This window comes from Mytilus californianus, unplaced genomic scaffold (assembly GCF_021869535.1).
Source record: "Mytilus californianus isolate M0D057914Y unplaced genomic scaffold, xbMytCali1.0.p SCAF_5, whole genome shotgun sequence".
In the NCBI taxonomy this organism is placed as follows: Eukaryota; Metazoa; Mollusca; class Bivalvia; order Mytilida; family Mytilidae; genus Mytilus; species Mytilus californianus.
In genome coordinates, this window is record NW_026262701.1 from 35,326,485 (window position 1) to 35,343,598 (window position 17,114).

Sequence of the window (17,114 nt, forward strand, 5' to 3'; positions counted from 1 at the left end):
AAGCTCTGTTTAACTTTTTACCGACATCAGACATGAAGGGGATGCATTCTGAGAACAATTGTAAAAATCCTAATTACGGATGATGGAGTTATTTAAAAACTTCTTTATTTAAAACATTTATTTTTATTCAAATATTATGTCACGATCTTAATTTATCGACGTGGGTGAAACATTCGTGGACGAAACACCATGAAACAATCTGAATTCCCCAGCACATACATGCGACAGATTTAGACATTGTCTCCTCCTCGAACTGAACATGGTCAGGCATTTTCGTCAGGATTAATAGAAAACTCTAAAAAGAAATTGTGTAAATGTGGTCTTAAAGAAAGAAATGCCATAACAAAGTTTTTACATTTCGTCCTTAATTTCAATCACTTCGGAATTTCCATTATTGTGCGGTTCTGTCCAAGCTTTAGTTCACCAAGCCAATATTTACCATGAGAGTCACCTACCTTTAAATGTTGATAAAACAAATCATCAAATGACTTAATCCAGAATCGATTATGTCAACAATAGTATGCACAGCCACAATTCTCGCGCCCCTCTCCTTTCTTTTTAAAGGTGGAGGTCAATCGCCTAAGATGGACAGGATGTGGTTTGCCTGTTCGTTAACCTATTTTAACTGGAAGAATGACAAAAGGAAATTCTTTTTAAATGCTATCCATGCTTTTGGGCTAATTGTCAGTTATGTTTGATATAAAATTGTACTTCATTTATCACCCTTTTATTGTGTTCCTTTCATGAATGGAAGCAGTTTAATTGAAACCTTAAATTTCTAATACATAAAAGGATAACAGTTAACAGAATTACCAAAAAATATTGCACAGCACACCGTCCAACAACACCCGAAATACACGTGCGGTCCGCTTGACGACCTGACCTGGATTGAGAAATTAAAATCAATGACGTAGAAATCGCTCACAAGTTCTTAAATATTAGTAAATTCCTACAATCAAATTTCTAAACATGCATTAAGTACTCTCAAATCGTACTTTCTTGTTAATTTGACCTGTTGATACTATTTGTAATGCTTTTTGTTATTTAATGTTAACATGGATCCTGTCTATATACCAGCTTTGATTATTTGGAATTACTACAAATTTTCACTTCTTCATACTATGAACATCAAAATTAGTTCATTTCTCCTTAACTACTGTTCTTGCACCTGTACAGGAAGTTTTATCTAGCACTAATTGTATAGTTTAATTGTTGATATTCAACCCATATGTACGAAGTGTTAGATTAGTTTTATTGATATTAAAAAAAATTCTTGGTATTCCTAAACGGAAGATTTTATACACACAGAAGAAGAAGTATACTTAACAACAAAATTATTTTCTTTACCTGTGTATAATATGACGCAGGTTTTTTCAAAAGTGATGATTTTCTAAAAATTGTTTAACATTTCACAGTGGTATCATACTTTAGCTTTGTTTAAACCTGTTTATTTACTTTTGACCTTAATTATTTATCCCTTATAATTTTTATTAACTATGTATTTTCATTCAGGTATCACAGATCAAATTTATTCGTTCATTGTGTGTTAATTTACGTTTTTTTGATTGAGTTAAGCCTTCCAATTGATATGTTATAGTGTGTCTTTCTATATTGTGATGTTATACTATTGTTTCAGAAAAGGGAGAAGGTTTGGTACCATTAAAACGTTTAATCCCGCTGCAAATGTATGCACCTGTCCTAAGTCAGGAATCTGATGTACAGTAGTTGTCGTCAGTTTATGTAGTTCATACGTGTTTCTCGTTTTCATATAGATTAGAACGTTGGTTTTCCCGTTTGAATGGTTTTACACTAGTAATTTTTAGGGCCCTTTATAGCTTGCTGTTCGGTGTGAGCCAATGCTCCGTGTTGACTTTTATAAATTGTTACTTGGATGGAGAGTTGTCTCATTGGCACTCATACCTATATCTATACTCATCTTCCTATTTATACTGCAATCAGCTATTTTACTATACATATAAAGCTATACGTATAAACGTTAGCTTTATACGTCAATGACCTCAACTAACCTATTAGCCACGCCTACTTACCGGAACTACTGTATTTCATCAACAATGTCACGTCACAACCATGACAACGTGTAGTAACAATTGTCAAACTTTTGTAAATTTAAACTTGTTAAGTCTTGAAATTCGTAATTTACATACCATGTTTATTAAATATTATTAAATTAGTTTATTTTCTCTTTCTAATTCCTAAAAATGTCAATGTCTTATCGCCTGGACTTTATGAGTTACTACGCTTATAGGGAAATACCCAGACAATGGTACCCCAAGAGGGAAATTCCAAACACTTTTTTTTAACAATAAATTTGTTACGTTTTTTATTTTTTTTTTATGTTTTTTATCGATTTCAGTATATAGACAATATACGAATAGTGTCTTGAAATATGAAATTTATTTGTATTCGGCACGAAACAGGGGGAAATGCTCGGTAAACCTCGCATTTCCCCCCGTTTCTTAGCCTCATACAAATAAATTTCATATTTCAAGACACTATACGTATATTGTCTAAATCTATTAAAATACAAATTTGTGCTCCCGTAAACGTGTATGAAAAAAGCATACACGATCAGACATCAATTACCTGTAAAAAGATAAAATCAATAGTTATCGTGTTACTCTTATCAATACACATGTGGCCTGTTCAACAGTCCCAGGCGCGTAGCAACGTACGTTTACGTCAAAACACCCGGGCGTACACATGAATTTAGGAGAAAAAATTATTTAATCCAAATAAATCAAAAGCACCGATAAAAGGCACATGAGTTTTGTAATTTTTTCTTCAATGACTTATAATTGAAGATAAAAGTGACGAATTTTACTTTTTAATTAAATGGTATCAATTTATATATTAAATTTTGTTTATTTTCTTTCAAAGTCTGAAATTTTGTTTATTTTCTGTCAAAATCTGAAATTTTGTTTATTTTCTGTCAAAGTCTGAAATTTTGTTTATTTTCTGTCAAAGTCTGAATCTACTGTGAATTCTACTCAGTTTCCTATTGTTTATAGCAATTCATCATCTACTGAGATACGATATGGGGGTTTGCATTTTGTCGAGCCTGTGACATTTATGTCGCGAAAACGCGACTTAGCGATCCTAGATTCCGTCGCCGTCAACATTTAGGTTTAGTCTGTGGTTAAAGTTTTTTTTTAACATCAATTACTTTGTCAAACGGTCGTGGAATTTTACGGAAGTTGGACAGAAGCTTTTTATGACAAAATTAAAAACAGTATTCAGAGCAAAATTTTGAAAATATTCATTTTTATTTTTTATAACTGGACTTACAGTTAATATTTAGATACAGTCTATGGTTATTTTTTTTCAGACGTCAATAATTTTGTCAAACCTTCCTGAAATTTTACGGAAGTTGGATACAAGCATTCTTAAATCAATTTGAAAGTTCAGTATCCAGAGCATAATGAAAATATATTTTTATTTTTTCGTATTTTACTTGTAGGTAATAAGTAGATACAGCCTGAGGTTAAAGCTTGTTACACATCAATTACTTTGTCAAACATTCATCGAATTTTATAAAAATTTGGCAGAAGCTTTTTGATGATCAAAAGATAATGTCCGAATCATAATTTTGAAAGTATTTTTTTTATCTTATTTTGTTAGTAATTTACTGACTTATTTTTTTCAATTAACACACGGTCAGGATTATTTTTTTTTACATAATAAATTGATTGTAATGAAACTTGGAAAAAAGCTAATCTTCAAGATAAAAAAAAAAGCATCTAAGGAAAAAGTTTGATTTTTTCTTAAATCCTGTATATAGATTGTTATGAAACTTGGAAATAAGCTAATCTTCAAGATCAAGAAAAAGCGTCTAAAGAAAAAGTTTGATTTTTTCTTAAATCCTGTATTTTACTGAAAAAAAGGATCCACGTTTTACAGTCAACATTACACTATTACACTGACAGCAGCAATCCCAGGCGAGACATAGGGTTCCACGGAACTATTTACGAAATTTTATATTACACATGACCATCTATGAAATTTAATTATGTCATGTGTCCATTACTAACGGAATTTGCGCATAAAATGGGAGAAATTTAAATGAAGTCTTACTGATAATTAATAGAACAACATTGAAATGGAGACTTGCTTTTTTACTATCTCTTAAGTTTTGAATTTTTTGTGATTGATTGTTTTACCCCACATAGATAGATTAAACATAAAAATAAACAAATAAGACTCTAAGTATGTTGCTATTGATGAGTTTTAATGACAGAAATGGTATCTCCTTCTCGATAACGCGTTAGCTTCCGGGGGCGTCGCCCCTCGAACCCCCTACCAGAAGGTCATCTGCCCTGAACCCACTGGGGGCCGTTAGGCCCCTCGCCGAGGTTCGGGCGTACACTTAAAAATGGCCTAGCTACGCCACTGGGTCCCCCTAAAAAGGAATAAATATCCAGACATATATATTTGAGCATCACGTGACTTCACAAACACTTCCGCGCGCGCGGATCTAAGTTTAGAATAAAAACATTCCTCATCCAAATATAGAAAGTGAAACTTCCTGGACAAAATGTTACTCAGTTTTCCTACAAATTCAAACAAAATGCATACACAACAAATAAATAAAATATGAAGTCTGAAGTAACATAGAAAATAGAGAAAATTCATAAACGGATGATGCTGGGATCAATTTTTACGAGGATATCCGTTTGGCTGTGCGGGATGTGTAAATACGCAGCCACGTTCGGTCAGAAAATGGACGTTAAGTCCGCTGATTCGCACAGAGAAATTGCCATGCAATCAATCAATCAACCAACTAACCAATCAATCAATCATGCAGGTGTCCGGTCCATGTGTTTAATAGGAGATGAGGGATCTCCCTTTATTTTTCGCTTGTTCCTAGATGCTCGGTCCAGTTTTTTTCTAATTGCAAACCTTTTAGAAAACTTCTACTTTTGCAATGACCTAGTACGATGTGCAATGTTATCCACACTGAAACTCAATAGAGGCTACATATACTTGAAACATAAGACATTGAATCTAAATGTCAGACGCCCAAATAGCTAAGCACAGATGTACAATTCGAATAAAGGATGTTGGGTATACAATAATGAGACAGCAACCCAACAACACCAAAAGACATCTAACGGCCACTTTAACGCCTTAAACAATAGACAGGTGTCTATACGTAGGTATAAATTAATACAGCATAATTGTAACCATGCCGGGCTTTGTTGAGTTTTTATGTATCCTACAGTCAAGCGCCCCTTGAAATGAGAAGTTGCAAAGATACAATTTACAATCGTACCGTAAGTTGTTTCCACCCCCAAAACAGCAAAGAGTCTCTCGGTAAGAATATTTGTACGAGGAAATTTCACATATCTATTAACTTTATTTGTGGCATAGGGCAGTCCATACTTTCTGACTCACCCTTGATATAGTCATTTCAAAGTCAGACTTCCGTGGCGTTGTTACATAATAAGTCAAAAAGTCACCACTAGCTATAACATATCAAAGTAGTAGAAAATAAAACATTTTGATAGTAGTGACCATATATAATAATGTTTAGCTACTTTATTCCTAAATAGTTCTTGATTTATGATATTATACAGATAACATATCGCACTCGAACCAATTATATAACACACCCACACACACACACACAAACACACACACTACGAGGCTTAGAACGTAACAGTAACACAAATTTCCAACATATATGGGTCCCTGAGTTTAATCGAAGCATTAAACATTAAGGTCAGATGCCTTTCCGATAGGTAATAACATCGGTCTGCCAAGTAAATTTTTGTCGGTTATGAATTGTCGGTTATCAATCGGTGGTAGCGATTGAAACTTGTTTGGTTCACTCATTTGGTGCTCCCTGGGCAATGTATCAGCCGTTTCAATGGTATCTTGCTCGACAGGAAGAGGATTTACCTGTTTACCATTCGATTCTTTCGACGTTGGATGGACCACACTTGCGCGTCTAGAAACTTTGCCATTTGTTCGAGTAGACTTTCTGTGAAAAGCATAGAAAATACAACATTATCATAAATTACAATGTTAAAGAAAACATCAACGATTCTATGAATATCATCTGTCACCAGAATGCGCCGTTTTAAAAGCATCAAAACATATGAGCTATACATTACACTTTAACTTTTAAGCTTTGATGTTGAGTTTTTTGGAATTTATAAAATCGAATATTTTCAATAAGGCTGTAATTGAAGGATCATAGTATACATACACTTAACACAAATAAAAGTTGATGGGTGACATACGCCATTGCAAAAGCAATACAGCAATGCGAGAAAACCAAAAACACATTTCTACATAAACTAGAATATATCTCTAAGTTGCCAATGTTTCTCTTTCTCATATATGCATTAGTCTAAATTATGTCCCCTTATATAATCTATTTTTTTGTACTTTTCAGGGTCTGAAAATAAAAACAACTCATGACGTTTACATAGAAAATAAATATACTGTCTTATCAATCTAACACACAATGGTAAACAAGTGACTATACCATATGGAAGTCTTTTAAACGACGTCAGAATTGTGTCTATGAAAGCGGTGACTGTTTTAAAACAAATCGTAACGATATTAGAGATGAACTAATATTTTTTTCATGATAAATATGATGTTTCATTGTACTTTGTTCATTTACTAGCTCATCGCTATTAGGCATAATATACAACTGAAAAGCTTCTTTTGTATTAATTTTGTTCTAAATCGGTCATCAGTTTAAGTATTAACATTATGAAAAGGGTATTTTAACTAAAATGAGTTTCTGTATGCACCTTCTTATTATCATTTATCTACCGTTTCACCAATGACATATAACATAATATTCATAAGGTTTCAATAAACCGTAAAATCATTTGAAACAGATTTGAACAATCCAAAATTATTGTTTTCAACCTCTAGAACTACACTCGATATTTATTGTTAAATCTAAACTTTATATCCACCTTACCTGATGCATGTGCTACTTTCTAGTGGCGATAAACCTAAATATAGTTTAAACTTCAAACGGTCACAGAGTAACAAACCCATCTCGATGCGACAGATTTTCTGGTATATATATATAAAAATTATCTCGTTAGTGTAAACATATTTTATTAATTAAATTCAGGTTAAGTAATGTACACAAATTGGCATTTACATATTAATACAAGTGAATAGTTAATAGGATCCAGAAACAAGCTGTTAGCTTATATTAATCTGTTTCCTAATTCAAATAAGAACATTTCATATTGTAATACTCAAGAAGTAGAGTGTAAAAAAATTAACAATGTTACACTAGATGGAAAACAAACAAAACATATACATGTAATAAGGTTGTGAACACAAAAGAGAATTTTTTTTTTTTTTTTTACATCAGATATACAATAATAAAGTGTATGTTTCCGAACGGACACAATTATTTAAGATATAAGTATTACTTGTTGAACAAGATGATTGTAATCATATGACAAATCTTTTGCTACTGAGTATGAATGTTTGAACTGCCAAGAATATTTCAATGTTTTGTTCGTAGCTGAAATCCGTTGAACCGTGTAGCAAAATTTCTTCTGACAAGAAATGTATGATATTGATGTTATAAAAATGCTGTTCACGCATGATGTGAAATCGGGGGCAGTGCAACAAGTAATGCGCTGTTGTTTCTATAGCACCACATAAACAAAGTGGTGAGTCCACTATATTTTTTACAAAAAGATGTTGATTTAGAGAACTGCATTGCATTCGAAGTCTTGAGTGATAAATTTGACCTAATCGCTTACCAATGTAATAATAATTTGGAGGCTTAGTCACCCGAGACTGGACACAATTCCTGAATGCCCCCACCGAAGTACTGGTCTTAGCATTCTCAGGGAGGAGATTCCATGAACGTACAGTTGCCGGTAAATAATAATTCGAATACAGGGCTGTTCTTGTTCGAACAGGGGGGATTAGTGACGAGTTTCTCGTATTATGATTATGTATGGTTGCATGGGATTCTGGAACTAAGTTTGATAAATATTCCGGAGTAATATGATTTTTCATCTTGTAAAAATAAATTAATCTGTGTCCCTCCCTTCGATCTTTAAGCTTTTCCCAACCCGTTTCGAGATATAATCTCTCTAGGGACACCAACCTAGTACCCCCAGTTACGATCCTGGCAGCCTCTGCTTGTACTTTTTCAATTTTATCGATCAAAAGATGTGTATAGTTGTCCCAGATAACATCAGCATATTCTAATAATGGTCTTATATATGTTAGGTATATTGTCTCGAGTGTTCGTCTGTCAAGGATGAATTTAAATTTTCGTAGAACATTCAGTCGTTTGTATGCCTTTTCGGTTATTACATCAATATGTTTATGCCAAGTGCCATCGTTTGAAATATGTAATCCAAGGTGTTTATGGGTAGATACCTCAGTTACAGTTACGTTGTTCATGTTAAGTTTTGGATGATCAGGTTTGTGAAGTTTCCGTGAAATTGTCATGGTCTCGGTTTTCTGAGGGTTAAAGGTCACTAGCCAATTTGAAGACCATCTATGGATTTTTGCAAGATCACTATTCAAGTTGTTTGCCGATTCTCGGGGGTCATCTACTATCAAATATAAACTTGTATCATCAGCAAACAACTTAATAGTGGACTGTATATCAGATATGATATCATTGATAAATATCAAAAATAAAAGAGGTCCCAGGATCGACCCCTGGGGTACTCCAGCCTTTATATTGCCCCACTCGGATGATACATTATTAATTACAACCCTTTGCTTTCTATCAGATAGATAATTTTTTACCCATGCCAAAATAGAACCTTTAATGCCAATAGCTTCTAATTTTCTCAACAACCCCTTATGCCAAACTCTGTCAAATGCCTTACTTATATCACAAAAAATTACTCTAATTTCTTTCCCGTCATCTAATGCCTTCCCAAACTCATTTGTAATATTAAGCAATTGATTAATGGCTGAGTCCCCTTGAGTGAAACCTGATTGGTTGGGTTTAATTATCTGGTTAGCAAGTAGATAATTATGAATATGCTTAAAAACACATCTTTCCATGACTTTTCCGATAACGCTTATCAATGAGATCGGTCTGTAGTTTCTGTAGTCACTTGGAGAGCCCTTCTTAAATACAGGGGTAACATTAGCACATTTCCAGTCAGAAGGAAACTTGCCAACTGATAAAGACAGGTTAAATAACCTGCACAAAGGGTATTTCAGAATTCCATATGCTTCCTTATTTATCTCGTTAACTAACGAACTCTTGTCAGTTTTTCATACTTACTTATATTTCTCTGTAACTACATACGCCGTAAAAACAATCACCATCAATGCAATTATGGTACCAAGAATTGCAGGAACAATTACTTGATTTCCTAGAATAGATTTTAAAGGATTTTGAAACATGAATGTTTATTTTTCCATTGATCATCAAGTAAGTTAACTGCAGTTATATATATATATATATATATAGAGGAAGTGCATTAACAGTAAAAAATAATAATTTCTTCGGTTATTGCCATGGTAATTTGCACTATTAGTACAGTGACAAATCAAGAAAAAAGCTTATTTCACGAGTTTAACGGACCTGACCGACTAACATCACGGCAGAAAAGCGTAAAATGAATAACATAATTATTTAAGATAAACAGAAGTGAGAAGACATATAATTTACCAAATAATGAGGAAATAAGAATTTACCTGAAGATTCTGTCACCGTAGTATCTGGAACGGCGTCATTCACTAAAATAAACATTCGAAAGTTTACTCAGACAAGAAGAACTAGCAAAGAGCACACAACGATGTCCCGCCCCTTGTAAAGTCAATGATTTGCTAAGGAAGCCATATACACCTTACTCTGATAAAAAAGGACGTACACAATGGCATTATATGCTTAAGATTGTAAGAAAATTTCGATAAATTGTAATAAGGAATTTAGGAGGAGTTGCCAATACAAAATGTGTACCCCTAAATAAAGCAAAGACAAAGTAAATACTGTAACGTGACCGAGGGGAGGAACGACAACGACACAGACGGACGGACATAACCATACTATGGCACGACAATGTATCCTGTGGTAATTTCCAGTAACTAAAGAATACGGTATATATTTACAAGTTTATTCACAAATGTACATTACTTCAGACTTATTGACAAATTATTAGCAACAAAGTTTAAACATATAAACTTTAAATACAAGTCCTCCAGAATCTATACTGATTCAAGACTTCAAGGAAAATCACATCCTTCCAGTATCACAGCTGATACACAATCTGCCAGTCGCTGACCAACTGACCTTTATCATAGAGTTTAATTACTGCATCTCTAGACAAACAAATAGGCATAACTAATTTTATTACCCTACACCCCAAGACATTGCTACTTGTCTTAATTACATCTGACAGTTCAACTTTAACTGCAGATAATAAAACTAGCCATTTGTCAAATTAGCCTTGCGTCATTAATTTTCTCTGTACACAAATAAACAGTTATAAAGCCAATTTAACCAGAGGTCAATATTTACAAAACATTAAAATATTACATTGCCTCCCTCTTTGAAAAACATGTGTCTCACATGTTATAAAAAAAAACATCTTTAACTTATTAAAGTATGGAAGACCACTTTTCAAAAATAAAACAAAAATACGCAATAAAATATACAAGGAAAAATCAAAATGTATCAAAAACAATTTACACTCTGGCACAATAAAATAAAAACAATTTCAACATTTGAAAAATAAAATAAGTCAAATAATTCAATCATAATCATGAAAACGTGCAATGTTAATTTCAATGTTCATTTTAAATGTTCATAGTTTATAAGCTTCGAAAAAAGTTCTAATCAGGTACGAATCTGTTGGGTGGACGTTTCACACGATGTCCGCGACCGTATTCAATATTGTCAGTTGGAAAATTAGACATATCGCACTGTTCATTTTCACTCAATTCAATGTCAGACTCAATGTCATTTTCTTCGATTGCGGTAGCGTGAGACTCGGTGTCTTTTTGAATTACCGTTTTAATTAGCCAATTGTCAAAATCTCCATGATATGGTTTTAGTCTGTTGTAATGAACAACTCTTGGTTTTGACGATTCTAACTTTTGAATGCGGTATACTAAGTCACTAATACTGTTTATAATAAGATAAGGTCCATCCCAATTACACTGAAGTTTCGGACTAATCCCAACTTTTCTCTTTGGATCATGTAACCATACGGCATCTCCAACAGAATACGGTTTAAAATTAACTTTATGGTCAAAATAACATTTCTGTTTATCACTGGCATTATTAATGTTTTCTCGAGCAAATTCATGTACATTGTCTAAATATGTTCTTATTTGCATCACATAATCCGGGAGATTATCAAAATTCTCATTATTACTAACAGTTCCGTATAACACGTCAATCGGATGTCTTACATCACGCCCGAATAACATCACATTCGGTGAGTATTTTGTCGTGTCATGTTCCGCGCTACGATATGCCATCATCTGTAATGGAAGTAGAACATCCCAGTTCTTCTGATCTTTATTCACGCATGTAGCCAGCATTGCTTCCATTGTTGAGTTGTAACGCTCAACCATCCCATCAGATTGGGGATGAAGTGCAGTGGTTCTCGTTTTATCCACTCCTAAGAGTTTACAGAGTTCACGGAATAGTCTTGATTCAAAGTTCGTACCTTGGTCCGTGTGAATCTGCATTGGCACACCATAATGGGTCACAAATTGTTCAACAAACACTTGCGCTATAGTTTCTGCTTCCTGGTCGGGTAATGCGTATGCCTCTACCCATTTCGAAAAATAGTCCTGGATAACTAGTACGTATCTGTTATTACGTTCAGAGAGCGGTAATGGTCCCATTATGTCCATAGCAACTCTTTCCATAACAGCTCCTACATTATATGTTTTCATTGGCGCCCTAAATGTTTTTGGAGGTCTTTTTCGTGAACCACATTGATGACATCGACGGCACCATTCTTTGACATTTTCCCCAACGCCTGGCCAATAAAATCGTTCTCTAATTCGACCTAAAGTTTTGTTGACTCCCAAATGTCCAGCTGTTACGGCATCATGCAGGTTTGTTAGAATGTCCGTTTTAAAGCTATCTGGAACCACTAGCTGCCATGAAATTTTCTTTCCTGTGTCGTCTTCCCATCTCCTGTATAAGATGTCGTTTCGTATTTCAAGTCGTTTCCATTGTGACCACAATGCCTTCACAACAACGCTTTCCGAGCAGATTTCATGCCAAGTAGGTTTATGATCACTATTCTCCATCAAATTGATAATCCATGCTAAATTTTTATCCTCCCGTTGTGCACATTTTATTTCACTATCAGATAAACCATTAATCCAACTATTTGAATTTGACACTTTAGATTTATTATCGCTAATAACATTACAATGTGTGCTAGATACACCATATTTCAATTCTACTTTTTCACAGTGTGAACAATCTTAACACGGTCTTCTCGATAAACTATCCGCATTTGAATGTTTTAATCCAGGCCTATGCACAATTTCATAGTCGTAAGTTCCTAATACTTCTAACCATCGCGCCAATTGCCCCTCTATATCCTTGAATTTAGTAATCCAGCGCAATGGACTATGATCTGTTCGAACAGTAAATTTTCTTCCATAAAGATAGCAATGAAAGTGTTTGATGCTGCTAATCACCGCTAAAAGTTCCTTTCTTGTAGTACAGTAATTAATTTCGGATTTAGATAACACTCGACTGTAATACGCAATCACCTTTTCATGACCATTTTGAACTTGCGAAATCACTGCACCTAGCGCAGAATTACTACAGTCAGTGTCAAGTATAAACTCCAAACCAGACGGATCCGGATACGCTAAAATCGGCGGACTAGAAAGTTTTGATTTCATAATGTTGAATGTTTCTTCGCATAGATCTGTCCATTCAAACAATTTCTGCTTTTCAGTAAGCTTATTCAATGGTCGTGCATATTTTGCAAAATCAAAGATAAATCGTCGGTAATACGAGCATATTCCAAGAAAGGCCCGTACTTCTTTTACTGTTGTCGGTCTAGGCCAATTACTGATGGCCTCAATCTTTGACGGATCAGCGCGAACACCATCTTTAGAAACAACATGTCCCAAGTAGTTAACACTCTTTTGAAACAACGTACATTTCTTCGGATTGAGTTTTAACCCTGCCATACGCAAACGGTCAAACACTTCTTGTAGTCTCTGTAGTGAAGATTCAAATTCCGTTCCGAAGACAATAATATCATCTAAGTATACCAAGCAAGTTTTCCATGATAGGCCTTTTAAAACTTTGTTCATTAGTCTCTCAAACGTTGCAGGTGCGTTACAAAGACCCATTGGCATTACTTTGAATTGGTATAGTCCATTTTCTGTCACAAAGGCAGTTTTCTCACGGTCGTTTTCATCACACTTTACTTGAAAATATTCACTTTGAAGATCAAGTACATGGAACCATTCTGCTCCGGACAACGCATCTAGTTTATCATCTATACGAGAAACCGGAAATGAATCTTTCTTTGTGATATCATTGAGCTTGCGATAGTCTAAACATATCCGCGTAGAACCATCTTTCTTTCTTACAAGGACTAGGGGTGATGACCATGGGCTCTCGGACGGTTCAATGATGTCACTGCGCAACATGTTATCTATCTGAGAAGCTAGTTCAGATCTTTGAGCAAATGGCAATCGGCGCGGTTTTTGACGAATCGGGTCTGTATTTTGAGTATTAATTTTATGCGTTACAATATCGGTACGTCCTATGTCCCACTTATCTTTGGCAAATACACTTTGATTCATCAAAAGTAAGGCTCTGAGTCTTTCTCTCTGGTTTTCATTTAAATGTACACATGAGCTTGTATATAAACTAGTTAAATGTTCAGGAATATCTTCTGTTGACAATTCTTGAGAACAAACTGACTCATTAAGTATGGTTACTGCTTCACATGTCGCTGCAATTGAATTTGCATATACTTTAACAGACTTATCTGTTGCGTTCAATACTCGCATCGGAACAACAGCTGATGATGAATTAAATACTGTTTTAGCCAACAGAAGCTGATGTTTCTCCACAAATTTATCTGAAGCTATTAACATGCTACAATCTGGAGCATAACCAATATCAATAACTTTCCCCGGAATAATCTGCTCGACACCCGGCGGAATAACTGTTGTTTCTGACACAGCAACCCGACAACATCGCACACCTTGTGTATTTACTACTGCACAAGATATCTGTTCTTTGTTAACAGTCATTGTATTGTTAGCCACATCAATGCAACACATATTTTGTTTCATGAAGTCAAAACCGATAATACAGTCTATATCTTCATCTATATCAGCTACCCACACATCGTGTGTGAGAAGTGTCCTTCCAATTTCAACGTTCATTTTACCTATTCCTCTCACTTTAACTGGTTTACACTGTAAAAACAGCGTTTAGATTTAAAACGCTTTTACAACATGTTTAGGTCTAAACATGTTTAGGAAAGCGTTTAGAATCTAAACAGATATGTATCTAAACACAATGTAACCTAAACATGTTTAGAATTTAAACGTGTTTCAGTTTAAAAATGCTTGATAACGTTAAGAAAGCTAAACACCAAATTACATCTAAACACTTATGAAACACTTTCCTAAACATCTAAACACTTTTTACCGTTCCAGTTTTTTTTTTGTCGATGTCGAATTCCTTTAAATCCTGTCCATTCTGTGACACAATCTCGATTGAAATGATATAAAAATTATGGTGCAAATATTCCACGTTAAGTATTTAATTTTAGTTAAGTAAAAATCAGTACTCTGTTTGGTGTTTATCGATGTATCAACCCCCCTATTTGTATTGCTATAGTACAATTTATTTTATTTTTATCTTACATATGAAGGGCGTGTTTGTGTAGTATTTTAAGTAATAAAGGGAAGATACGGGTGAATATTTTCTTCCGGAGTCGTTGGACTGTCCGACTGCGTGCTGATATTAGTTAACACACAGAGTTATCTTTCGTGGTAATTTGATACCTATAGACGCCACCCATCCCGCGAAAGACGAATGAGACATACAGAGACAAACTTAACAATGGACCCTGTCGACCAAGCATGCTTATCGATCGATGATACAACAGATACACAAAATCTCATTGAAATTTTGAAAGAAGCAAAATTTAGCTGGGCTATAATAACAGCAGTGGAAGGTAACTATAATAGTCGGATAGTTTCATGGCATCATCTTCAATGAAACAAAAAATACACTGTATAGCATGTATAGGCCTACTTATCTAACATAAATATACACATTTAAATGTATAAATGTCGATTTGGTAAATCCTGGGTTGGGGCCCCTTTAAAATGTGTGGAGCAGCAGGAAATATCATGATTATTATTATACTGGTAAAATAATGTATATGTCTATTGTTTAATTATTATATGTATATGTCATTTAAGAAATAGTACTCCATGATTTTTTTTTAAACAGATTGTAAAAGAATTCGAAATGATGAAACCCGACCTAAAGAAGGATGTACTCCTAGATAGATGGACAGATGTTCTTGGCATTTTAGACAAGATGTTTGAGGGTAATGATCAGGTACATATATATTTATGTTTATACACAGCTATTTTTTTTGAAATTCATGTCAGTCTTGATAGTGTTTGTATTAGAATACACCTTATCGCTAATCCCGCTTGACCCGAGAATCAGTCCCGCTCGAACTTTTGACGTCAATCAACAATCACTTTTCCATTGTGGCGTCAGATATTTTCTATTATGACGTCAAAATTTTACGGGAACTTGTGTGATGTCCAGTAATGGCGGACAAATAGCGATAAGGTGTATTGATTTGTTCTTATATTCCAAGCAAAATCTAACATTGTCTTTGGTACATTTAGTAAAGGCTAAACCAGATCTGAACAGCTTTCAGTATAAATGTATATTTTAAACAGTTTCATTTAAGGGAATCTTTGAATATCTATTGGAATTTTAACCTTACAAAAAAGATGATTTTTCAGATTTTTTTATGATACTACTAGTTATTGCAAATAAAAACAAAACCATTTCGTCATTTTACCTGTAATATTATGTATACAGGGAAAAAGGGGGAGTGGTCAGCAATAAAGCCATTATAAAGTATATTGCTTTACTGTATTCTTAAAAGACTTATTTTCATTTTTCTATATGCATTTTTTATAGGACAGTGACAATGAGGAAAACCTGAACACAGATCAGGAACTGATAAAGATTGTTGATCAAATTGAGGCAAAGATAAAATTTAGAACATCAAAGAAGGAACAGAATGATCTAATTGTGAAAGTAGATGTAAGTAAATAGATATGGATATTATTAAGTAGCTTATGCGAAACTATTTGGTTAAATGTCACTGATGCTCTGGTATACATTGAAAATGGTTAATTCTAAAAAAAAAAATCATAAATTGCAGAATAGGTCTGACTGTTAATCTTGAATAACAAATCAAAAGTATGGAATTAGGAACATGCTTTTTACCTCCAATATATGAGTCCTTTGTTGTGGTCAGCATTTTCTTTTTAACTTAAATTTTTTTAATTGTATTTGTATGAATTTTTTTAAGAAGCCTGCTTAATTATTATATTTTAGAGACAGTTGCATACAAATTTAAAGTTTTAAGGTAGATATTTAAATTTTATAAGCAAAATGCTTTCTTTGGAAGACTTGAAAGTTGGACTAACACTTATGTTTCATTTCAGGTTAAAAAAGTTAATCTTACTACCAAAAAGAAAAGCCCACCAAGAGCTGTAATACTTACCAATGAAGATGGTTCGATAAACAATACATATATGGTAGGGGATGGACTTCAAATATCAGCAGGAACAGACATAAAACAGCTGTTACAACTACTTCTTGTGACATACTATGTATATGATTTGTCTTATCCTAAATGTTACCAACTTTTGGGTTTTTTTGCAAATGGCTATCCTCAAAGACAATGCCAATTTTCATAAGGGAGCAAATTACCTAAAGTTCGAAAAGGAATTCCTGCAACATGCGGTCAGCCGGGAAGAAGTTGATAATTGATTACAATCGTTCTCTATTTCTGTATGTATTTCTAAATTATAGTGTCAGACTTTATGTGAGCATGCTTCACTGTGGGATACAC

At 34.0% G+C, this 17,114-nt stretch overlaps 2 protein-coding genes across 2 annotated transcripts in view; one reads left to right on the forward strand and one right to left on the reverse strand.

Moving 5' to 3' along the window:
- Positions 1 to 5,541: 5,541 nt before the first annotated feature.
- The window catches only part of LOC127701538 (basement membrane-specific heparan sulfate proteoglycan core protein-like), a 31,515-nt gene continuing 19,942 nt past the window's right edge, over positions 5,542 to 17,114 (reverse strand). Inside the window, exons 9-11 of the mRNA XM_052205432.1 lie at positions 9,685 to 9,726; positions 9,269 to 9,359; positions 5,542 to 6,001 (exon numbers count right to left, since the gene is read on the reverse strand). Coding sequence (XP_052061392.1) covers positions 5,728 to 6,001; positions 9,269 to 9,359; positions 9,685 to 9,726 — 407 coding nt within the window. The 3' untranslated portion in view covers positions 5,542 to 5,727. The remainder of the gene's footprint in view (positions 6,002 to 9,268; positions 9,360 to 9,684; positions 9,727 to 17,114) is intronic.
- Positions 15,386 to 17,045, forward strand: LOC127701541 (uncharacterized). Its single transcript, XM_052205437.1, has 3 exons — positions 15,386 to 15,568; positions 16,172 to 16,297; positions 16,705 to 17,045. Exons 1-3 carry the CDS (start codon positions 15,476 to 15,478, stop codon positions 16,957 to 16,959), a joined length of 474 nt encoding a protein of 157 aa, XP_052061397.1. The 5' UTR covers positions 15,386 to 15,475; the 3' UTR covers positions 16,960 to 17,045.

Excerpts from the sequence above, each read along its gene's own strand:
- LOC127701541 (XM_052205437.1), top strand. The coding sequence starts at position 15,476 with ATGATGAAACCCGACCTAAAGAAGGATGTACTCCTAGATAGATGGACA. Across the intron at positions 15,569-16,171 it reads TGTTTGAGGGTAATGATCAG|GACAGTGACAATGAGGAAAA; the intron begins GTACATATATAT and ends CATTTTTTATAG. Across the intron at positions 16,298-16,704 it reads ATCTAATTGTGAAAGTAGAT|GTTAAAAAAGTTAATCTTAC; the intron begins GTAAGTAAATAG and ends GTTTCATTTCAG.